Source organism: Mesoplodon densirostris, chromosome 14 (assembly GCF_025265405.1).
Source record: "Mesoplodon densirostris isolate mMesDen1 chromosome 14, mMesDen1 primary haplotype, whole genome shotgun sequence".
NCBI lineage: Eukaryota > Metazoa > Chordata > Mammalia > Artiodactyla > Ziphiidae > Mesoplodon > Mesoplodon densirostris.
Genome location: NC_082674.1, coordinates 65,001,307 through 65,026,293, shown reverse-complemented (window position 1 = coordinate 65,026,293; position 24,987 = coordinate 65,001,307). Strand labels below are relative to the sequence as shown.

General features: G+C 55.0%; 1 protein-coding gene across 1 annotated transcript in view; it reads left to right on the top strand.

Moving 5' to 3' along the window:
- SH3RF3 (SH3 domain containing ring finger 3) overlaps positions 1-24,987 on the top strand; it is a 211,413-nt gene that overhangs the window by 153,556 nt on the left and 32,870 nt on the right. The window contains exons 7-9 of the mRNA XM_060117283.1: positions 2,021-2,191; positions 3,636-3,889; positions 15,812-16,071. Coding sequence (XP_059973266.1) covers positions 2,021-2,191; positions 3,636-3,889; positions 15,812-16,071 — 685 coding nt within the window. The remainder of the gene's footprint in view (positions 1-2,020; positions 2,192-3,635; positions 3,890-15,811; positions 16,072-24,987) is intronic.

Genomic DNA, 24,987 nt, shown 5'->3' with positions numbered 1-24,987 from the left:
AGGAGTGTGCCTGTGTGTTCTGGGAGCACCTCAGTTTGCTGGGTCCCCTCAGCTGGACAGGCACACGCACGCTCTTCTGGGTGGATCCCTGGGTTCCCTCAGCAGCAGATGGACGCAGCCGCAGGGCAGCAGGTGGCCACCTGCCAGGATCCCAGCTGAGGACAAAAGATCTGCCCCAGAAAGACAAGCTGCCAGGACTCCTCACGGGAGAAGGGAACCTGCACTCTCCACACACACCCTCCTCAAGGTCGCCCGCCCTGCAGTCCCCTGGGACAGGAGCCTGGGAAGAGGGGCCTCAGTCAGCAGGACTTCAGCCCACAGACCAAGGGTTCGGGAGAGGTTGCCCAAGTCATGACGCTTGCCCACGTGTCTCCCAGCTTGGCGTCCTCCTGGCCACTGTGGGTCACCGGCAGCAGAATCAGAAAGACTGTTCTCACACCACCGAGGGGCAGAGTGAGGCGGACGAGCGAGATCTGTGTTTCACTCTGTTTCCTTGAGAGCAGGTCTCACCCTTATTGGCTCATAGCCCACCAGGACCAGCCCGGCGGCCCTCCCCCCATCCCCTCTCCCATCCTGCCCCCCAGTGAGGCAGTCTGGGTGTGAACACAGTTTTCATGGGACTTTGGTTTATAGAGATTCCTCTTCGCCCTCCAAGAGGCCCCCGAGCAGCACACACGTGCAAGCAGAAGGATGACACCCAGCTCTTTGCTGATCGCCTGGTGTCACGTGGCGGGTGTGAATCTTCACCCCAGACAAGGAGGTCCTCCTGATGGGGCCTCGTTCACCCTCCCCGAGGGCCCGAGTCTTTCCTCCTGTCACATTTGTCTCTAAGACCCAGTCCATCCTCTCACACCAGGGGAGCAGGGTAGTGGTGAGGCCAGGCCTTCGCCTAGCAGGGCAGGGGCACCCAACTGGCATGGGTTTTGTTTAGTTTATCTCATTTTACTGAATTTTACAGCTGGGACGTCTGTGCTCTGCGGGGCTCTCCGCCTGTTCTAGCCTCTTCCTCCCAAGGCCCCTCTGAGCCAGGAGGCCTCCCTTCTCCTCGCCTCACCCCAGTGAGTTGTGTCCCATCTCTGTGTCACCTGCTAAGAAGGGCCTCCAGGGTCAGGAGGGTGCTCTGGGGGTTGGTGAGCTCCTGTCTCCAGGAGCCCGCCCGGGAGGGGCAGTGTGCCCACCAGGCACGTCCTGGTAGGCGGCCCAGGAGATGACACTTCTTAAAAATGCAGCTTGGGACTTCCCTGTCGGTCCAGTGGTCAAGACTACGTGCTTCTATTGCGGGGGGTGTGGGTTCGATCCCTAGTCGGGGACCGACGATCCCACATGTTGCATGGTGCGGCCAAAACAAATGTCTTTAAATGCATCTGGTTCCCTGTTGGAGTGAAAGCCCCGCCACTTTTCCTGCCCAGATCGCGTGAGCAGTGTATTTGCCTGAAACCACTCTCTTGTTAGGTCAAACTCACCCGGTCCACAAAGCCCCAAGGTAGCAGAGCACTTACAGCTGGTGCCTGAGGGCGCAGCTTCTAAGCCCTAGGCCAGGGTTCACACCACTAAATTGTTCCAAAAGGCTTAAAAGAATAGCAAAATTTCAATTAGCCACAGATCTAGGGAATCCCTAACTGGGCCGCCTTTTCTTTAAAAGGGCCCCTGAGTCTCTTCCAGCTTAGATGGATGGGTAAGCAGGCAGGTGAGATGAAACGAGGAAAACCAGCCCGGGGCTGCATAGCTCACCCCTGTTTTCCCGAAGGCTTTCTCTTGCCCAGAGCGTCAGGCATGAAGCAGAGAGAAGAGAATGAAGCCGGGGCCCACAGAGCTGGCGCCACCATCTGGTCTGGCAGGTCCTCCAGGGCCTTGGGCGAGTCGTGTGGCTGCTGTACGCTCCGCCGGCCAGCTCAGCGCAGGGTGTGGGGGCCGGCCGTGGCTGCTGGGTCACCAGGGGAGCTCGGTCCCTTCCCTGCCCGCCCCTCCTGGTAGCTGATCCCAGCTGCGCCCCTTCACCGGCCTGCCTCTCCTGCCGCAGGTACCTGGCGCTCTACGCCTACAAGCCCCAGAAGAGCGATGAGCTGGAGCTGCGCAAGGGCGACACGTACCGCGTGCTGGAGAAGTGTCGGGACGGCTGGTTCAAGGGCACAGCGCTGCGGACGGGGCTCTCGGGCGTGTTCCCAGGGAACTACGTGACGCCCATCTCCAGGTGAGGCGCTCCCACGAGGAGCAGAGCCTCGAGCGGCAGCTCCACGCGGGGGCGTGCATTTCAGGACGGGACCTCGTGGGCACGCGGGCATGTGTGAATGCGTGTGCGTGTGTGCACATGTGAGTACAGTGGGTGTGTGTGCGAGAAGCACATGCCATTCACACACGTGAAGGCAAGATTACATATTCCCAGAAGTTAACCATTATTATTGAGCGGAGCATTGTGGGTGATTAATTTCTTTTCTTCCTTGTGATTACCTGTGTTTTACAAATTTACTGATAATTTTTATAACCTAGGAAAAGCAAGTTTAAAAATTCGCTAGAGATGACCCAGGGTTGTCAGATGTTTCCACGGAGGGGAGCGTCCACTGCAGGGTGGAACCCTGGATTACCCAGCCCTGGTTCACAGCCCAGGACATGCAGGTCCACTGGAAACTCGCCCCCGGGCCTCTGCTGTCTTTGGAACAAGACTTCCAGGAAGACAAGTGAACAATGCCTAAACCTGCTCTGACGCCGGACCGACTCGCACCTTAGAAGCAGCGGAGAGGGGAGCCACGTCACCCACGGTCCCTGCTGGAAAGGCCCACCATTTGCGAACCCGTGGCCGCGTGGCCCTGGACGAGGAGGCCCTTCTCCCCACAGCTGCTCCGCAGAGGCTCTGCTTCCCCGGGGCCCTCCCACATGGCCCCGGACCCCGGCGGCAGTGCCTGCCCTCCCCCACATGTGGCTCTGGGACTGAGATCCTGAAGGGAGAGAAGGGACGTTTTCCCAGCTCTTAGACAAATGGAAGGCACTTGATCCCTGAAACTGGACCCCAGGAGCTTCCCAGCCCAGACCCACATGCTCAGAGCTGGTGCACGGCTCAGCGCCGGCACGTGCAGGACAGACCATCAGAGCCCGTCTCAGGGTCCTGTGCTCCTTTGTGTTCCTGGGATGTCGACACCGGCTTCATCTGGAAAGTATGGGGCGAAACCGCAAGTTCCCCGGCGTCCCTCAGGAGCACAGGGCTTGTCTGCACCCTTTCCTGGAGGCCCCAGAGCCAGGAAGCTGTGTCCAGAGGGAGACGGGTCCTGCTTCCTGCTGCCTGCCGCCTGCCAGATGCGTCCAAACCCATTCCTTCTGCATGTGTTGGGGACACACAGCTGTTTGTTAGACTAAATCAAGGCAGTGGCTCTGGAACAAAATATCTGATTAGCATCATTTCTCTGTTTCTTAGGGTTCTCTTGCTGTTTCTCAAATATTCGCATTGAGAGACCATGCCGCTGTAAAGGGAACTCTACTGCCAGCCTGAGCTCTGGGCATTGCATGCCTGCAGGTGTTCTCTTGGTGGTGCTTCAGGATTTGTCCCTGGACCACGTGGCCTCCATCTCTCAGGGCCTTCAGTGACCTGTGTGGCATGGTTGCATCTGTGCCCTCCCCTGACTTCATTCTGCTTATTTTCTCAGGGTTCCTGTAGGCGGGGCTGGGCAACCCCGGAATAATGCAGTCGGAGGGTCTCCGCTGGCCAAGGGGATGGCCACAACCCTTCACCCAGGCGGTGGGAGTCTGAGTAGCCCGGCCACAGCCCTGAGGCCGGCCCTCCCCCTCACCATGGCCCAGGCTCCGGCCCAGCACCAGGCAGTCTCACCCGCACTGAGCAGTTGTCTGCGGCACTCAGTTCAGCCGGCGGCCAGCCAAGCCCGGAGTGCCGCCCCCACCGGTATGTAGCAGGCTCCCATGGGCCTCATTCTGCTGGAAAATTTGAGGAGGGTGGTCTCAGGGTCAGAAGTCACGAGCATCCTTTTGGCCCAGGTCTCGAGCAGCCCATGGAGGGGCCCGTCGTAACCATGAACTTCTGCTAATCTTGGGGGATGTGTTCACTTAATCATGTTGGCCTGTTCTGGCAGCTGGAATGGATTAGAGAATTCACAGGTGTTTATACACTTCATGTAGCCAGAGGACTGGGTGGACCAGTGAGGTTACCTTGGCGCCTCTGGGCACCCTCATCAGCCGCTGTGGGTCACCTACATCCAAGTGCCAGGTGCTAAGGGGGGTCTCCCGATTAGGCTGCACCCCCAGGACAGAGCTGGTAATGAGACAGATGCAGAGGGTCCCTTCCTGAAATGCTTTGAGGCTGGATGGAGTGATGGCTATTAACTCTTCACCTTCACGCAGCTTCACCAATAGCCAGACTGACCGGAATTCAGGAGAATCCAGGTCGCTCCCAGTGTAGTGTGAGATGACAGAAAGTGTGGGGTGGATCGTGAAGGCGTGAAGAGGGGTTAGCACGTCTTGCTTGGAAGCTTGGCAGTGAGCTAAGAGGAGCTGCTAAGCGTGGCTCACGTGATGCTCCTGGGAGCCAGGCCAGTAACTTTCCGACACGTAGAACCAGTAACATTGTCACCGTGTAGTGACAAGGGACCCAGAACAGGAGAATGTACCGCTGAATTTCACTTAAATGACACAATTCCTTTTCTCACCCCAACCTTATTCTCAGAAATCATCTCTCTTCTTCTCAAAGTAAGGCTTAAAGGACAAAAACTGTAAATTCTTCAGAGCAGCCAAGTACACTGTTTTCTAGACTCTGGCCAGCCAGAGACGGCCCACTGGGGGTCTCCAGAAAGCATCTCCTCGGTGTGAGAAGCCCACACAACACTCAGCACGGTGGGGCCACAGTCCCTCCCAGTCGTGGCCGAGGGACATGAGGGGGGCGGGTGTCCGGGCGCCCCCCGCCCCCCATTGTCGGGGAAGCATTGCTGAGCACTGGCGGGGAGCCCAGCGTTTCAGAGTCGGCCCTGCTCTCAGCCCTGGGACTGGCCCTCAGGGCAGCGGGGCTGGCGGCGGGGGGGCGCTTGTGACGAGGCTGGTGAGGGGTCGGTCCCAGGTGGAGCTGCCTGTAGCACCCAGGCAGGGGGAAGGGAACAAAGGTGCAGAAGTGGGAGAAGCGCGTCCTTGTCCTCCAGCTGGAGCGGTTCGGCGAGGGCAGCGAGCAGGGCGGGTTGAAGGCCCGAGGGGCAGCAGGGGGCCTGTGCTGGGGCCCCTCCTGCCGGGATGGTGTGCGAGGACATGCCCCCGGCGGGTGTGGTGCATGCTCAGCGCAGCTGCCGGTACCGTCTGTCAGAGGACAGCCCTGGAGCGCGCAGGGCACGGAGTCAACAAGGCGAATGTGACTCATTACCAGCGGTCAGGGCCGAACTCTGGTCCAGGCCGTGGGAACGCCCAGGGCTTCTGAACAAGAGGGTGACGCTTTACCAGACGTCCCTGGGCACAGTGGGGAGGAAGAGTTGGCTTGGGGACTGGCGAGGTGCTGCTGTCCAGGTGAGAGGTGACAGTGGCCTGGCCCCAGGGATGGGGTTGCAGAACTGGGACAAAATAATGCACTATTAGGGGGCACAGGGGCCGCATGGAAGAGCTGGGAGGGGCAGGGCTGCAGTGCAGTTTGCCGGTGTCTGGACTGGCTGCCCTGGAGAACAGCGAAGCCGTCCCCTGACCTAGAGGCGACCAGAGGGGTCTGGTTTACGGGGGAAGGTATGGCCTGTGGCTTTGAGGGGTGTAGTGGGTGCTGGTCCACTGTGGCCCTGGCTGACCTGGACCAGCCTCCAGATGTGGGGCTCCTGTCTGTGTGTGAATCCCCCCTCGGCACGGTAGGGGGCAGTGCTGCTCGTCCACGCCTGGCGGGTGAGGTGCTGGCACCGGCCTGGACTCTGGACAGACATCCTGAATGTGACTCCCTTTCAGAGGACAAAACTTGAGGGGCCCCTGGATCCCTTTTGGGGGTGAAGGTGGTGGTGAAACACCCAGCTTTTCAGGGGACCAGAGTGGACTTCCTGTGCCCAGTGTGCCATCATAGTGGGTACTGGGTGGACTTCCTGTGCCCAGTGCCAGGTCATAGTGGGTGCAGGGTGGACTTCCTGTGCCCAGTGCCCGGTCATAGTGGGTACAGGGTGGACTTCCTGTGCCCAGTGCCCAGTCATAGTGAGTGCAGGGTGGACTTCCTGTGCCCAGTGCCTAGTCATAGTGGGTGCAGGGTGGACTTCCTGTGCCCAGTGTGCCATCATAGTGGGTGCAGGGTGGACTTCCTGTGCCCAGTGTGCCATCATAGTGGGTGCAGGGTGGACTTCCTGTGCCCAGTGTGCCGTCATAGTGGGTGCAGGGTGGACTTCCTGTGCCCAGTGCCTGGTCATAGTGGGTGCAGGGTGGACTTCCTGTGCCCAGTGCCTGGTCATAGTGGGTGCAGGGTGGACTTCCTTTGCGCAGTGCCCGGTCATAGTGGGTGCAGGGTGGACTCCCTGTGCCCAGTGCCTGGTCATGGTGCAGGGTGGACTTCCTGTGCCCAGTGCCTGGTCATAGTGGGTGCAGGGTGGACTTCCTGTGCCCAGTGCCCGGTCATAGTGGGTACAGGGTGGACTTCCTGTGCCCAGTGCCCGGTCATAGTGGGTGCAGGGTGGACTTCCTATGCCCAGTGCACTGTCATGGTGCAGAGTGGACTTCCTGTGCCCAGTGCCTGGTCATCCATGGGTACAGGGTGGACTTCCGGTGCCCAGTGCCCGGTCACCCGTGGGTGCAGGGCCGACTTCTGGCGCCTGGTGTTCAGCCTCGTGCTGGGTGGCGTTCCCAAACAGCAGCAGTGGGATGTGTACCAAGGAAGCCTTGTGGGTGGGCTTGGCACTGCCCTGGTGTAGAGCCTCCAGGACTGACTCTGCCATCCCAGGGACCCTGTAAATGCCTATAGTCCTTCATATATGGGTTTTTGTTGTTGTTGTTTTGCTTAAATTAATGAAAAGTAAGGTCTGTTCTTGCAACTGGCCTCCGGGGCCCTGGGGAAGAACCAGTTCTCTGTCCTAAAAGAGTCTGCAGGAGTATTATCTGTGCCAGACCTCTTGCCCCAGCCGTTACCTTCCAGCTGGCCCTGGCTTAGAGCAGCTGATGCTGTTTATTTTAGCCTCTGGCTGCGATGCAGCCACTGAGCGCCTAGTGATCAAGTGAGCCCGGGAGCTCCCTGACTGCTGCTCCACGACTGGTGAGACGTGCACCGAGATGCTGGTCTCCTAGGCCCTGGGAGCACCCGAGCAGGTTCTGGGCAGCCCGCATCCCAAGCCAGGTCCCTTCTGCCTGTGAACCTCTCATCCACTCACCCAGCCCGCCTCACGCATTTCCCTGTGCCTGGTGACCCCGAGAGGTCAGGGTGTGCCTCCAGCATGGCCGCCCTGGCTCTGCACCAGGTGCCCTGCGGTGGCCTTTCCGTGCCCCGCCGTGGCAGCACCCTCCCCAATTCAAAGCAGAACGTGACCTGCCCGTCTCATTTATGGAACGGAATGAGAGCAGAATGAAAGAAATTGGCACGGCCAGGCCAGAACAACACTGCGTCTCTGTCCTCGATCACCATGGTAACCACCACGGGCGACAGGCATACTCTTCCATCTGTTTAATCTTACGTGTGGGAAGAGCGAGGCGCAGGGTGGTTTGACGGCTTCGCCAGCGCGTTCCAGCCCAGGGCTTGTCCCCATGCTTGTGCTGCCACGGCCAGGCTACGGGAGGCTCCCCCCCATCATTTCAGTAATTAAATGCCACGGAGTTCCCACGGCACTTTCCACTTCACTCTGCATCTAGAGGGCGAGGACACGCTGATGACAGCACGCACAGGCAGTGGATTGCTCACTGCAGTGATTGCCCATTTCCACAAACCCCAGCCCAGGCACCTGAGAGGCCCTCATCAGTGTTCTCAGCCCAAGCCAAAGTCAGGCAGTTGAACAAAGGCCCGATTGCACTGGCCATGGCACCGGGGGGCAAGAGCCCTGTATGGCCATTCACTCATCAGCAAAAAGCACTGGAAGAGAGCTGGGTACTTGGGGCCTCTGCCGGGGTCCAGACATACAGAGAAGAACCAGAAACCCGTTTCTACCCCCACTCAGAGAGGAGGACGAGGAGACACACGCTTACAGTGGAATTTGAAAAGCGCTGGGGTGGAGGCCTGGCGGGTACTAAGGTGCATGGAGTGGGAGGGGTACCTCACTCGGACCAGGGAGGAAATGGGAGCGGCTGCAGAGGGGCCTGGGAACCTTCTTCGAGAGGTGATGCTGCCTTGCTTCCTAAAGGACTGCTAGGAAGTTTGTGGGCCGACAAAGCAGAAAGGGAGTCCAGCAGAGGGACGAGCGGGCGGAGAGGGGAGAGGAGAGAGACCGTGGTTTCTACGTGGGGTGACGACCTAATTTGATGTGACTGAGACGGAGGTAGGAAGGAGAAGCTGCGTGTTGGTGACGGTTCTCTGCAGAGGCAAAGTTACTTTAGGTCTTAAAGCGGTGGAGCTGAGCGTGCAGGGGTGGAGTGAGGTGGAGCCCGGGAGGGGCTCGGAGCCAGCTGAGGGCTGGGGCCTGAGTACGCAAGCAGCGGGCCCAGTGCGGAAGGGAGCAGAACAGGACGGCTCTCTTCCACTGTGTCAGGGAACCTCAGTTTTTATCCTGAGGGCAGCAGGGCTCCTGAAGGGTTTTAAATAATAGATGTAGTCAGATTTTTGTATCCAAAGGATAAAGCTAGATTTCTGCTTACGGCTAGGATAAAGTAATGAGGTCAGGATTTACCCTCCCACCAGAAACAACTGAAGAAACAGACAAATATATAAAACAGTGGTTTGTGAGACACTAGATACTAGAAAACTAAGGACAGTGATCCACGATAGACAAGAACAAAGAGGATCCCAGCTCACTGCCTGGATAGAAGGCCAGGCATTGGCATGGGGAGGGTGGCAAAGGGGAGCCCAGCAGGTGCCCTGGAGGGGGTGGTGCGGAGATGAGGGTCTGGGTGACCAAGCCCCAGTGGGGAGGGGTCTGCACAGAGAGAAAAGCCCAGCGGGTACAGAGCATCCCTGGACCAGGACGCTGAGAACTAATAGGCAGGTGTGTGTGAGGAACGCATGGAGCCAGGAGCACGGTGACAGGAAGGGTCCTCCTCACTCTCAGTGTCCGCAGATATGCAGCTGGAACATGCCTGTTCCCGCCAGCCGGCTCCCAGGGCACCGGGCCGTCCGTGCAGAGGGGCCTCGCCTGGTAGTGGCAGCACCGCTCTCGTCCCACCTGTATCTGATGGCAGTAAAGAAGCACTGGGCGTGGAGGAGCAGGAAAACATGCCCCACAGCGACGAGATCAACCGACCAGTCAATCAAAGCTGACTCAGAACTGACACAGATGTTTGAATTAGCGGACGAAGATATTAAAACAGATGTTATAATTGCATTCAGTATCCTCAGAAAGGTAACTAGAAACATGGAAGATACTTTAAAGACCAAAATCAAACTTTAAGAAATAACTACACTGTGTGAGATCAAGAATACACTGGATGGCATTAATGGCAAGTTAGACGTTGCTAAGAAAATATTAGTGAACTTGAAGATATAGCGATAGAAACTATGAAAAATGAAACAGAGATAAAAGAGGATATTTTTAAATTAAAAGATCATCAGTGAGCAATGGGGCAACTTCAAGTGGCCAAATATATTTTTAACTGGAGTCCCCAAACTAAAGGAGAAAAGGGTGGGACAGAAAAATTATTTAAAGAAATAATGACCAAAATTGTTCTAAATTTGATGAAAACTATGAATTCACAGATCAGTGACAGTTGGCGAATCCCAAGCACAAGGAACATGGAGAAAACTACACCAAGGCAAATTATCATCAAATCGTTCACAATCTGTGATGAAGAAAACCTTAAAGGTAGCAAGAGAAAAAAAATACATGTGAAGCAGGAAAAAATAAGGATGAAGGTAGATTTCTTGTCAGGAATACTGCAAGTGAGAAGACAGTAGGAAGCTAAATAAATCATGAAAGAAATGAATCTGTCAAGTTAGGATTCTATACGCAGTAAAAGTATCTTTCATAAATGAAAGTGGGACTTCCCTGGTGGTCCAGTGGTTAAGAATCTGCCTTCCAATACAGGGGACACGGGTTCGATCCCTAGTTGGGGAACTAAGATCCCACATGCCGAGGGGCAACTAAGCCTGTGTGCCACAATTAGAGAAGCCTGCGTGCCGTAACGAAGACCCAGTGCAGCCAAAAAAAAAAAAAAAAAAAAATCTCTCATAAATGAAAGCAAAATAAAGAATCATTCAGACACAGTAAAGCTAAAAGATTTCATCACCAATGGACCCACACTATGAAAAATGTTGAACACATTCTTTAGGAAGAAGGGAAATGACACCAGTTGGAAATGGGAATCTATACAAAGGAATGAGGAGCACTAGAAATGGTAACTACATGGATAAATGCATAAGATTTTTTCCTTACTATTTAAAAATCTTTAAAATAAAACTGACTCTTTAAACAAAAATAGAAATAGTGCAGTTTGGGATTAAAAATGTATATAAAAGCAAAGTATGTGGTGGCAGATGCACAGAGGGCGGGAGGGGAGGCCCAGAAGCACCGTGCACATCGTCGAGAGTCTTGAGTCTATTCGTGTGCTGTGTGAGGACGTGTAGGTAGGTGACCATAAACTAGAGACGCAGGCAACCACTCAACGTCAAAGCAAAGAGTTTCAGCAAACAGGCTAACAGAGGTGATAAAATAGAATCACAGAAACTTCCATTAATCCAAAAGAAGGTGTAAAAAGAGGGGAACGGGAGCAAAGTACATGGGTCAGATAGAAAACTTGTAGTAAAGTGTAGGTTTACACCTAATCATATAAATAATCACGTTAAATACAAATCATCTGAATAGCCTCAAGTAGAATTCAGAGATTGTTATGGAAAAAAAGACAAGACCCAACCATATGCTGTGAACAGAAAACAGATTTTAATACTTTAAATATAAAACCATAAATCAGTTAAAATTAGAAGGACACACAGTTGATCCCATTATTCGCAGTCTCTATGGATTTATGGTGTTCTGTAAGGTTTCCACAAGCACTGGATTAGTGAATACTGAGCTGTTGCCCCTAAGTGAGATGTGTGCGTCTCACACAGACTACAATCTTAAATACTAAAAACAACCCATCAGGGTAGATTCTATTTTCTTTCTTTTACAAAAGAGAAAATGAGGTTCAGAAGTATTAAGTGACTTGCCTGAGGCTGCCTGACTAACAGGTGACGGACGGAGTCAGGATCCAGACTTATTCAGAATTGATAAACCTCTAGACAGATGGATAAAGAATAAAGAGAGAGACACAAATTATCAATACCACGGATAATAAAACTGACATCACTTCAGATTCTACAGAATGATAAGGGATTATTATTTTTAAAAACTTTATGCCAATAAACTTAACAAATTAGACAAAATGGATATATTTCTTAAAAGACATAAATTGATAAGGTGAACTAAAAAACCTGGATAGACCTCTATTTATTAAAGAAATTGAATTAGTTTAAAACCTTTCACAAAGAAAACTGCAGGCCTAAGTGGCTGTATTGATGATTTATACCTATTGGTTAAGGAAGGAATTAGAACAATTCTACGGAAACTCTTCCAGAAAATTGAAAAGAAGAGAGAATGCTTCCTAACTCTTTCTGTGAAGCCAGCATTACCCTCATAACAAAACCAGGCAAAGACATTAAAAAGTAAAACTACAGACCAATATCACTCAAAACATAGGTGTAAAAATTCTAAGCAAAATTTTAGCAAGTCAAATACAGCGATAAGTAAAAAGGATAATACATCATGATCAAGTAGAGTTTATCCCAGGAACTTAAGGTTTGATTAATGTTTGACAGTCAATACAATTCAATGTATTAGCAAACTCAAAAATGAACATAATATGATCATTTCAGTAGATGTGGAAAAAAATTTTGACAAAATCCAACATAAATTAGAGTAGGATTCAGAACAAAGACGTCATCAAAATGACTCAAGTGTTTTGCTGCACTGTGCACGTCTGCACATTAAAACTCTCAGAAAATGAGAAAAGAGAAGTGAGCTTCTCAGCCTGATAAAGGGTATCTGTGAAAACCCACAGCTAACCTCAGACTTAATGGTGAGAAACTAAAAGCTGGTACTTCCCTGGAGGCACAGTGATTAAGAATCCACCTGCCAATGCAGGGGACACTGGTTTGAGCCCTGGTCTGGGAAGATCTCACATTCCACGGAGCAACTAAGCCCGTGCACCACAACTACTGAAGCCCGCGCGCCTAGAGCCTGTGCTCTGCAACAAGTGAAGCCACCGCTTGCCGCAACTAGAGGAAGCCCAGGTGCAGCAACCAAGACCCAACACAGCCAAAAATACATAAAATTAATTTAAAAAACCCCCAAAACTGAAAGCTTTCCCCAGGATCAGGGTCAAGGTAAGGATGTCCATTCTTACCAGTTCAATTCAACATTGTGCTGTTAAGTTCTAGCCAGAGCAGTTAGTCAAGGCAGAGGAAGAAGAGGTGTGGAGATGGGAAAGGAAAGATTAAGACCATCTGTGTTTGCAGGTGACATGATCTTGTACATAGAGAACCTTAAGGAATCCACAGTCACACACACTCGGACACAGACAAAGATTTTTTTAGAGACAATGAATTAGTTTCAGCAAGGTTACAAGATATAAGATCAATATACAAAAGTCAGTTTTGTTTCTCTACACCAGTAATGAATAATTGGAAATTGACATTTAAAAAATGATACCAATTTTAATAGCATCAAAAATATAAATTACTTAGGAATAAATCTGACAAAAGATGAGTAAGACCAGCACAATGAACACTTCAAAATATTGCAAATTAAAGAAAGAAGTCTTCAATAAGTAGAGAGGTATACTTTATTCAGGAGTGAGAAAACAGTATCGTTAAGGTGTTTATTCGCCGAAAACCGACCTATAGCGTCAATGGAATACCAATCAAGATCTCACCCAACTTTTTGGTAGAAATTGACAGTCTGGTTCCCAGATTCATACAGGCATGCAGAGGACCTAGAATAGTCAAAACAACCTTGAAAAGAAAAAGTTGGAAAGCTGACACTGATTTCAAGACGTATTAAAAAGCCACAGTAATCAGTGTGATATTGGTGTGAAGACAAATGGCTAGATTAATAGATACTTTTTCTGAAAACAGAAAAGTGTCCATTAAGTTTGGTGACAGGGGAGTCATAATCTTGTCCAGATACATTTGATGGAATGATGGGGTGAGAAACCATATTTCAGGAGACAGAAGTGAGTCAAGGACTCCTGGAAACCTGGAAGAGTGATTCATGTGGAAATCCCACCCCCCTCTGCTCTGAACACAGAGAGGTTGGTTGTTTTTTGATACTCTGGATGTAAACACATGGAACACAAGAGAGTTGATACGCTGGCCTCCTGGGTTCCGGGATGAAGCAGGTGGTGGTGGCTGGCTTTCCCCTCCTGCAGGAGAACACGGACAGGCAGCCCCTGGAGGGCATCAGGGATCCAGGCCAGGTGCACTGGTCTAAGGGCTGAGCCCCCTCCTGGGAGTGGTAGTACTGAGCCCCTGCCTGGGATGAGGGAGGGAATGGAGCCCCACTTGGGCTTGGAGCTGAGTCTGGCTCTGGCCTGAGGGCTAGATCTGCACCTTTACTGCAGGACCAAACTCAAGCCACCCGATTACACCTGGTTCTGAAGGGAGGTCCTGGAGGCCAGGCAGAAGCAGCAACAAAACTGCAGGAGGGGATAAAAGAGAGGAAACAGGGCAGCGAGACACTCAGGCTCAGGGCGAGCCTGCACTCAGTTCGTGGGAAAGTCCTGCATCACAGAAGCCAGCAGCCTGAAGAACGGGCAGGAGAACCGAAGAAGGCTTTGAAATCGGCACATTTCAGCTCCTCCAAGAGGAAAAAGAAGGAATAATGTCCATCCCACCAAAAGGAAGAAAAAATAGTATTATGAAGAAGAAAAGTAAAACAGCACGTAGATGGATGTGAATCAGAAACCACTGGATAGGACAGAAGCAACTTGAAACTTTGGAAAGGAAACATATATTTAAATACGAAACCTCTGTGGGTGACACACGCTCTGGACGGGACACAGCTGAGATGGACTTGGCCACACCGGAAGCCCCGCAGCGGAGCTTGTTCAGAGATGGAGCAGAAGCGAAACAAGAAGAAAGTACACACGGGGTGGACGCCGAGCTCCAGGTGACTTCTAACACGACTTTCGGAAGCAGAGAGCAGGGGCCGGGAGAGAGAATCCTCAAGGGTGAACACGGCGGGGTCCCCCAGACGGAAGACGGGCCCTCGTGTGAGTCCGAATCACAGCCACAAACGCAAGCCCAAACTTGCCGTAACCGTCAAGCCTCAGAGGACGAGCAGACACCAAACACAGGCCCATCAGAGAGTCGAGTGAAAAGGAAGGAAGGGCCATGGGGACACTGTTCCGAGCACCTAGGGGTCAAGGCAGCAGGAAAGGAGCTGCCGGTAGAGAGGAGGGGGTATGGGAGGAGGGCCTCGGGCTCGTTAGTCAGTTGTAGGAGGGGCGGAGTCGAGGACAGGAGAGATGGGGTGTGGGAGGCATCAGTGAGGGTGAAGGGTCACCCTGTGGGACCCTGCACCCTGGAGGCTGAGGGGCCAGGTCTGGACAGAGGTTGCCCTGACGGTGGGGGAGCCTCTAGTGTTCGTTTCATCCATGAAGTGGGAAGTGATAGCCTGAGAGTAAGGACAGAGTGGACGATAAGGTAGGCCACTTACTCATTCACCTGCTCTCTTTAAAGCACCACTGGACCTTGGTCCAGGGAGGTAGAGTGGACCCGTGCAGGGTAGCGGAATCTGGGGGCTCCAGAGCTACTGAAACAGTGGGGTAGAGAGGAGAGGAGGGGCAGAGACTGGGAGTAACGGCGTGTCCACGCTCGTCCTCAAGCAGCCCACGTCTGCTCTGACGTCGCTGACCAGCAGGCCCAGCAGGGCAACAGGTCGGCCGCGTGTGTCTGGGTCCCACCGGGTGGGTGAGGTTGAGGGTGAATTGTACCGAAGGCCCGTGGATTCCAACCCTGCCACCAGTCTGTGTTGTGAGCCATGCCTCTCTCTCATGGAGTGTTGTTTTCTTCTCCAGCCGTTCAGTTCTGGGAAATCTGTAGAGATATTTTAGCCAGGGTTCTCCTTTCTCAAAGACTCGTTCATTCCGAACGAATTTTATTAAGCACGTACTATGCCAGGCACTGTTCCGGCTGTTTGGAACACGTTAGTGAATTAGACACGAAAGTCCCACCCGTGGAGCTTACGCTGGAGTGGGGAGACGGATGGTGAAACATTGGTCCGTGGATCCTCACACAACCGCCCCTGCTCAGCCAGCTGGAGCAGCGGGCGTGGCGGCTGAGGGCTGGGTGGAGGCCGACAGGGGCCGCACTGTCCACAGAGGCCCTCTCACGTGCAGCGGAGCCCGGCAGCCCAGGGCCTCCCCGGGCCTCTTCCGGGCTCCTGCACGGGCTTCAGGTCTACGAAGGGCCTAACAGGGTGGTTCTGAAACCCTCCCGAGCATACTGGTTCCTTACAGCCTAGAACACCAGTTCATAGACGGGAAAAACTGGGAAGGGCCTCGTCTGCGGCAGCCTCAGAGGCCGCCTCCCGGCTCCTGGTGCGGCGGGGGCGGCCGGCTGCCCAGAGGCCTCCTTGCCCCGCCTGCAGCTGCGGCTGGGGCTGGAGACTCAGGAGGGGCGCGGACGGGAGGGCGGGCCGTGGCCCCCACGCTGCCGGCTGTACACTCACCTCCCCCTGCTCTCTCCGCCCCTCTCTCCCAGCTGCCCACCCGGCCCAGGCGCAGGGCCGGCCCACCGCCGCGGTGTCGCCCCTGCGTGCCCAGAGCCTGCCCGCCGTCGGGTCCCCGCAGCACAGCCCCTGGCCAGCCATCCCGCTCACGTCGGCAGCCTCGGCCGTCACTCCTCCCAACGTCAGCGCCGTCCACCTCCACGGGGAGGCCGGAGCGGGCCCTGCCAGCGGCTGGTCGGCACCCAGCCCCACCAGTGCGGGAAGTAGACCCGACGAGAGGAGAAGCGAAAGGGTAAGTGGCCCACCCTGGGCGGCCCAGGCCCGGCTGGTTGTTGTCTCTCTTGGGCATCAAACGCCAATCCCGTTTTGTAAATTAAGGCTCGCGTGCGGGCACCAGGCGGGCACCAGGCGTGACACAGAGGGAGGCTGAGCCAGCAAAGTGGTGGCGCTCTAGTGGCCGCAGGTTCGGGGAGGGATGACCGGAGCCCAGCTGGTTTTCTCACACATGAGAAAAAGTGCTCCCTCAAGATGCTTCGTTCCTCCTGTTGCAAAGTCATTGTAAGCTACTCACTTTGCTGGGATTAGACACCTTCTGCCAAGTGCCAGGATCTCTAAAGACAAATCCACGGATCTACGCACGTGCTGTGTGAGCAGGACCTTCTCCCTCAACGTGCCGTCCTCATGCCGTGCACAACCCGCTCAGCCATGGGGCAGCAGCCAGAGGAGGAGGCCAGCCTCCTAGTGGGTGTGGATGGCATTTCAGCTCTTCTTTAACAGTGAAGGAAGTTGGGCTGATTTCAGAAAGAAATCCGAGTCCAGGGAGCTTGCCTCAGTTGCCACGAGCTAGACATCAGGTGAGCCACCACGAGAGTCCAGATTTCTAAGTCCGTGCTGTCCGATGAAACCATAATTCAAGCCACATATGTAACTTATAATCTTCCAATAAGTCACATTTTTTTGAAAGTTAAAACAATTTAAAAATAAGATAAAACATGGAATTCATTTTAATGGTATAATCTATTAGACCCAATATCCAGAAACATTGTCATTTCAACATGTGATCTGTATAAAAAAATTGTTGGTGAGCTGTTTTACCTTTTTCACATTCAAAGCCAATGAGACGTGTCGGGTGGTCAGGCCTCCGCGCTGCCCGGGATGTGCTGGAGAGTGGGCTGGGTCTCTGGCAGGGGCCACTCCCTTTATTGGCCTTGCTCTGGAAGCGGCTTGTTCTCACTCTCTCTTGGCTTTGCCACAGTCTGTGGATGTTTTCAAACCTTTCACTGTAAAGCCAGCCTTTGATTAGAGTGTGCGCCTCGACCTAGACGGCAGCCTCTCCTCTCCCTCGGGGACGGTACCCAATCCAGATGGCTCAGGCTGTCTGCCTGGGACCCCAGAGGCACACCCACCCCTCACCACCCCGTGCTCTCGGGGCCCAGGCACCTCGCAGAGATGCTCAGGCTTCCTCACCGCCTGTCCCCTGGTCCAGAGGGATGCTCTCCCCACGCTCCCTGGAGAGGGAGGGGCCTCCGTCTCGGCCATGACGACTGCCTCCTCCTGAGACCGGCAGGTGCCTGGGCATGAAAGGACTCCTTGCTCTGTGTTTTGCATCCACGTCTGCTTGAAGATCACCCGTCGTGGTCCACTCCTTCCACCTCGCTGCCTGGGCGGGAGACGTAGCCGGGTCTCCCCAGGAGGGCGGGTGGTCCCACCCTCTCACTTGGATGACCTTCCTGGAAGACAAGCTCCCTGGGACCTCTGACTCAGAAAGGGAAGATCCGTGGTAGCTCCGTGACCGATTCTGGTTCTTGGCCGCAAGTTCCCCCCTTCTAGTTTGTGAAAGAGACGGGGCTGCTGCCTGAGCGGGGTCGGGTGTTTGGGGGCCTCGTGGGGAGTGATACCCCTCCGCCCTCCTCCGTGGTCGCTGGCTCCGCTCTTAGGGGCACTTGGCTTCGCTCGAGGCCCACGCTCTGCCAGCAGCTCCCGCCTAATGAGGAACGGCCGCGTCACCTCAGCTCAGGCGGCTCCGGGTCGGCCAGGCAGCAGCCCGTGCCAGCCGAGCTGGGGGTGTGGGGTTCCCGCTGCACTCTTCGGCAGAGGTGATGTGAATCTGGTGGCAGGAAGTGGGCTGGTGTCCTCAGGTGCAGCTGTGACCGGCAGCGTCAAAGCCGGGAGACAAGCACGTCGACTGTGTGGCTTGCTTTTCTCACCTCTCAGACACAGCGAGAAGAAGCACTGGCCTGAAAAGGCACCTGTGGGTGTTTTCCCTCCTGCACCCCCAGGTGAATTTTTCCCAATTTAGAGTGAAGCGCAAAGCGCCGCAACTGCCGTTTCTGGAAGCAGGGCTGGCGGCGGCCGTTGGAGGGAAGCCGGGGCAAGCTGGGCGCCAGGGGCCTGCCCGCGGGGCCCTGGGCTGACCCTGCCCCGAGACCAGAGCCGCAGATTTCACCTACTGAGAGCGCGGTGGGCTGCTTCCCGTCTGTCCCTGGGTGAGCCCATCGTAGATGCACACATGTTTAGTTACGGCAAAAGGCTTTTTTAAGGTAATTGGCAGTATTCTCCAGGCTGTTTCTGTTACTGAATTTTCCTCAGGAAAAGGCAGTGAGCTCCACCTGCACCGTCCGCAGAGACCTGAACCTCAGCGCCCGCGTTCCCAGTGCTGAGCTCTGCTGAGATTCCATCCGGCCCTCCGAGCGCAGCGGCCCTGCGTGTGGAGGTGCTGCTGGGGGTCCCTGGCAGGCGGGCGTCGCTAGCTATGCCCCTGGGGGTCGGGCCTGTCAGCCCTGCTCTAGGCGGGCCCTGTACGTGGGCCCTGCTCGGCCCCGGGGGGTAGGGGTCAGAGAGACTCACTTGCTGGCAGGAGGGCCCCGAGCCGGCATGTGCGCCCCCCAGGCGCTCTCCCAGCGCTCTTCCCGCGCGCCCCACCCCCCCGCCGGCCTGGTCGCACCCGCTGCCTGCAGGGCCTGCCCTGCGGCCGGGCCGCCGGCACAGAGCAGCTCCAGGGGCTGCAGTGAGCCCATGACCACAGCCCTGCAGCCCACAGGGATGAGGACCGGGAATGCAGGGCGGAGTGTGGAGCCGGGGTGGGGGTGGGGGTGGCCTGGGTGAGCTGGTTCTGATCCAGCACTGCAGACTCTCCCAGAACCTGGATCCCTTGGCCCGACCAGGCATCTGTTCTGCTTGGGGTTGGGTCTGCCTGGGGTGGCCCTGGATGGGAGGGGCCGGTGCCTCCGAGGAGACCTGGAGGTACATGTACTTCGAAGCTGCCAGTCTGAAGCAGACCCTCGGGACAGCTGTCAGTGCGGGATCCCCCAGCCCCCAGGGTGGAAAGATTAGAGGCCCCAGGGCGTGGGGAAGGCCCCGGGAGTGGAGACAGGGAGGTTTCGTCTTGGGAAAGTGCAGCAGGTGGGGGTCATATCTTCCCTTTGAAGGGCTTGGATCTAGTGCTTCTGAAGGAGGGATCCTACTTTTGGGGTCATCTTTGTGGCACCCAGAAATTGCAGAGTAGGAACCAAATCTTGGAAGCCTTTTAAGAAGGTGCTCTGTAGGATTTCAGTTAACCCTTTTGCACTTAGAAAATCTATTTTGTGCTTGAAACAACTACCAGATTTCACCTCTCATGTCCCTCAGCAGCTGTTTCCTGTCTTTGAGGTTTTATGAGCACATTAGCACCAGGTGGTGGGGATCCTTATCCTTCAGGGTGATTCCAGGGAAAGTCATCAGAAAGAGGAGTCCTGGGCCCTCAGGAAGGTGGAAGCAGATCGCGGTCGCCCTGCAGCCGAGAGCATCTAGCGCTAGAGCCCTCCTGGCCGGCCTGCTGGACATCACTCCCCATTCGCTTGTCTGTCACACGGCAGGCGCCGGGCCAGGCAGAGCTCTGGGCACTGGGCTGACGGCGAGGGGGCAGGCGGAGTCCAGGACAGGGACGTGGACTGGTCGACAGGCCTGAGGACGGGGAGCAGGGCCGCCTTGGGACTGGGAGGCCTCCTGGGAGCTGTAGGCCGAGCAAAGGCCAGAGGAGGTGGCCTGAAGGTGGGGAACCCCAGAGCCACTGGGGGCCTTCAGGCGGCTCAAGTCAGCGCGGCTGCCCGGCGGGGCATGGTGGGGCCAGGCGGGGGGATGGTGGGGCCAGGCCTGACCAGGGACCCTCACCGCACCCTCCGCCCCTGCGTCCTCGCCTTCCTGCTGACCTCCTGCTGGAGCCTGACTCTGGCAGTGCTCTCCGTGGCACCAGCGTGCTGAGGGTCTTCCTTGTGGCCCCAAGTTAGAAACAACCCATCATGCATTACGAAACCAGCGTAGTGGGTTTGGACCAGCGTGCTTTTAGACAGAGTAGGACATGCAGCAGGAGGTCGGCAGGTCCAGCACACAGGAGGGGTCTGCGTATTTGGGGGCATCTGTTGTTTTGTGCTCAGTCCTGATTTAAAACTTATTTCAGAGTGTCTCAGGGCTCTGACTGGCAGATCCTGGAGGGTGCTGAGTGCATAGAAGGCCTGGTGACATTTGTTGACTGGTGAGTGTCAGAAAAACTGCTGCCAGGAGAGTTTCACTCATGTGACTTGTGGGAAATTCTTTACTTTATGGGCCAGAAGAAAGTTAACTTTCTGCTGATGGATGAGCGAGTTTCTGTTTCGCAAAGTAATAGCATATTGGAACTGGAAAGAGCCTCTAAAGCTGTTTACATTAAAATGTTCATTTTTGGTGATCCTCCTGAGGCTCAGAGGTGCTGGCAGTTGCCTGGGGTCACAGAGCATTGGCAGTGGAGCCAGCCTAACTCTGGTCTCAGTGCCATCTGGGATCCAGGGCGCTGACTTTGATGGCCTCCCCATCCCCATGGGGCCGTGACCTCCGGTGATTTTGGTTCGTCCAGGAGTTGAGGGGTGGGAAGTCCAGGGTAACTGCTGGCAGGAGGCCCTGAGGTCAGCCCAGGAAAGGGGACTGTGAGCTGGGGTGTCTGCCTTCTGGTTCCGCACAACTCGAGTGCAGCTGTAGGGGGCCCCGCAATAGTGAACCGCTCAACCGAGCCCACTCACAAGGTGTGGCCTTTGTGGCTAAGTCTCTGGGGGACGGGTTTGGGCTGACAGCCAGGACAGTAGCAGGCGGGCCTGCCTGCCGTCGGGAGCTCGTGGAAATGGGTGTGCAGGGGAACGGTCCTTTATTAACCACACCCCCCGATTAAAAGTGTGTGTATATACCATAGGAGGGTTACAATGATACATTTAGTAGAAACTCAGGAATGTGCAATCTGAAGAAATCTTGAAGATGAAGCTCTTAGAACAACCAGGCAGCTTTTCCTAAAGCGAAGAACCACTGGTTTGTGAATTTGTTTCCCCCACTGAGCCTCACTGCACTAAGCAAGCCGTTGCCTGTGCTGTTTCTATCATGTGGACTGGGAGGGGGTTGCCATCGCTCTGTAACCAGTGTATCAGTCGCTGCCAGTGTGTTTCCAGCTTTGAGACAGGCAGTGCCTTCCCGCATCATCACCAGCAGAGGTGGGGAGGCGTCCTGCAGACCTTAAACCCGGGGGGAGTGGGCTGGGTCTGACCACACCAGGACTATAGTCCACTGCAGGCCCCGTCCTCACGCTGATCTCCTGGGGGAGGACAGGCCCAAACACGGGGAGACCCGCGATCAGTGCTGCGCCTCAGGTGTGGCTGCAGTGGAATCAGATTACACGTGAAGCTCCGCTGAGCCCACGGCCCAGGTGGCACGTTCTCAAGGGCTTTGGGAACCCCGTCCGCTTCATGAATGAGTCTCTGAGAAGTCTGGCGGTCATCCGGTCAGCTGTGGTCAACGGAAGCCTGCACCCTCCCGGGGACACGCGTGCTGGGCAGCCTGCACCGGCGCTGGGGTTGGCGCCCTGGCAGGGCGGAGGGCCCTTTGCTGAATGCCCTGGGCCGCTGGAGCCCCGGCGACTTCAGGCCTTCCCCTCAACTCCCTGTGGCTGGACTGCCTTCTGTGGGAGGAGGAGAACTGGCATGTGGTGGAGGAGTCATCTTCAGGCAGAAAATGAGCCCATCCTGAAAGCACGAATCCCAGCTGTCAAAACAGCGACATCAGAGGTTTTACAGGCAGCTTATTTTTGGAGGGGATATGCCACTGGAGCGTCCCTCCCTGTGACAAGGGCACAGGCCCTGGGACAGGACGGGGCCTCCTGGGTCAGCAGAGAGCTCAGAGGCAGCCTGGAACCTTCGCCTTTGCTCTCTCCCAGGAAGGCCTGGCCACCCCCAGTTCTCCTTTTACTGCCCCTGGCCTTTGTCCTGGGCTGAGACTCAATCCAGCTACTTCTGGGTCTCAGCTTGGTGGGGTGCTGGTGAGCCCTTCCCGGCACAGATGTGCACATGAGGGTCCAAGGTCAGGCAGCTAGTAACCACGGCGGGTAAAGCCAGGCCCTGTTGCCCAGTGAGGGCCCACACCCTCTCCTCAGCCCTGATGGGCAGCTTCTCTTGCTGGGTGCCCAGATGTTCAGGGTACAGCGGGGGATGGGGGAGGAAGCAGGAGCCGAAACGACTACAGAACGGGTGAGACCTGAATTTGGAGAAACAAGGCACAAATGGATGAATGAGTATGGAGGTGAGGCTGGGACGAGGCAGCCTGCTGTGAGGCCTCGGGTGAGCTTCCTCTGCTGCGCTTTCCCCATCAGTAAGATGGCACGATGGCATCTCCCGCCCTGGGGTTTGGAGGGAGGAAGTGAGTTGATCTCATACATGCTTCACACGGGTATTTGGACAAGACTATTAGAGATCAATCTTAGGGATGTGGTAGTTCATTGAAGGCCAGATCCCATAAGAATTGTGGGGCAGATACAGATGTAAAATTTGTATCCCCAGAGCTTCTAAGGAAAAATTAAAAGGGGATTTGAGGGCTTCCTTGGTGGCGCAGTGGTTGAGAGTCCGCCTGCCGATGCAGGGGACATGGGTTCGTGCCCCGGTCCAGGAAGATCCCACATGCCGCGGAGCGGCTAGGCCTGTGAGCCATGGCCGCTGAGCCTGTGTGTCCGGAGCCTGTGCTCCGCAACGGGAGAGGCCACAACAGTGAGAGGCCCGCGTACCGTAAAAAAAAAAAAAAAAAAAATTAAAAAAAAAAAAAAAAAAAAAAAAAAAAAAAAAGGGGATTTGATTTTGCAGTTTCAGAAAAAGGACACTCGATGTTGCCAAATTGAGACACGTAGGCTACTCGAGATGAAGCCAGGTTAGTTGGCATTCTGTTTGTGAAATGGTACATGTTCATCTCCTCACTGGAGGCTCCATTTCCTTTGTCCACCAAGAAACATGGGTAGAAAGGTTTTTTTTTTAAGTTGTCAGTTTCACACCTGACATTTAGCATGAAGGATGGATGGCGCCCAAGAAAACTATTCCAGTCAGAAGTTGGGTTTCTGCTGCAAAACAATAAACCAAAATTCATTTTTAAAATAGCAATAAACTCTAGAAATGGGAAAGAATTTGTGAATCACCTGTAATAGCCGTTCTGTAGCTCTCCCCAGAGGGCAGAAGTTACTGTAACTAATCAGGATGGGGGTGGATTTCACACCTGGACACCCAGGGCAGCCACGAGAGCTCGCTGGTGGTGTGTAAGGTGGATGTCCAGTGTGTCCGAGTGGGCACGGGTGATCCCATCTCAGGTTGGATTCTCTTGTGCGGAATTCTACCACTGGTGCTGCCTTCCGTGATCACTGTGTCCTCATAAAGACGTGGGAGATGTTTTTCCAGTCTCTCATGGAGATGAAGTCAGCTCTAGAGCGCAGGCTCAGTAGTTGTGGTACACAGGCTTAGTTGCTCCGCGGCATGTGGAATCTTCCTGGACCAGGGCTCGAACCCGTGTCCCCTGTATTGGCAGGCAGATTCTTAACCACTGCGCCACCAGGGAAGTCCTCACGTCCTCACTTTTTATCACCTTAAACAAATCCCAAAGATTTCAGCTTGTTTAATACTAAGATGGGCATAACATCTTCTGCTAACTACTAAAAAATTAATTATTGGTTTGTTCAGTCAGAGTTCTGCAGAGAAGCAGAGCCAATAGGAGAGAGGGGTGCAGGTGGAAACACTCATCTGAGGGCCTGGCTCTCAGGACGATCGGGGAGGCTGGAACCTGAGACCTTGGGGCTGACAGGCTGGGACGCAGGCTGGAGTTGACACGCCGTCTCCAGGCAGAAGGTCTTCCCTAGGAAACCTCGCTTGTCCTCCAGGCCCTCGACCGCTGACACCGGCCACCCACACCATCGAGGCGCACGCTCTGAGGCGCCCCCTTCCCTAAAGCCCCTGGTTGTGGGAGTGAACCACGTCTGCGATGTGCCTTCCCCACAGCATCCAGACGAGCGGTTAACCGCTGGCCGTATAGCCTGGCCAAGCTGCTGTGCAGACTGACCGTCGCAGTCCACCCTCATCAGCTTGGCACCCGGGCCCAACTCTGTGACCCAGCCTTGTCTGCACATAAAGTCAGCGGTGGAGCTTGCTTCTGCTGACGTGCGTGAGACCGCTGTGCCGTGAGCCGCTGAAACGCGCCACCCTCCCCAGGGAGGACGCCAAGTCCTCCGTGATGCTCGCGCTTCTCCTTGGTGTCCTGTAACTGAAACACTGCACTGTAAAGTCAGCACCGCTGGTGTTCCATCATGAGGAATGGGAGAGTGAAGAAACAAGGATATCTTACAGGTGCACCTACACACACAGCCACATTCCTAACAGAACGAGGAGGAAACCGTCATGCCGACTACAGCCCTGGTCTCTGTATCCACCTTCTCCCCCACGCGCTCCGTCTCCCCTTCGCCCTCAGCAGGCAGCTTGGCTGCCGTGCTTCTGACCTGGTGGTGACTCAGGGCTCCGTTCCTGAAGGGTCTGGCTCGTCAACCGTCCTGCCTGGCTGGAGAAACAACAGCTGTCGCCCTTTGTTTCCCACTGACCTTGAGCACAGGGCGTGGTGACACTGAGACACCCTGTGGGGTCTCCTGGATCCAGACTCGTGGGTCCTGTAACCAGATCTTCAAAAGGCCGCTCCACCTCTCTGTCAGGCTGGCTTCTTCTGGACCGTAAGGAGCACGGTGAGACTGGAGACTTCCATGAGCAGGGGCCCACCGACACGCTTCGTTTTCTGTGGAGTGCGTTCTTTGATCAGAAGCAGTGCTGTGTGGGACACCACGAGGGTGATTAAGGCATTGCAGAAGTCCACAGGCGGTAGTTTTGGCAGAAGCACTGCATGCAGGGAAGGCAGCTCCATA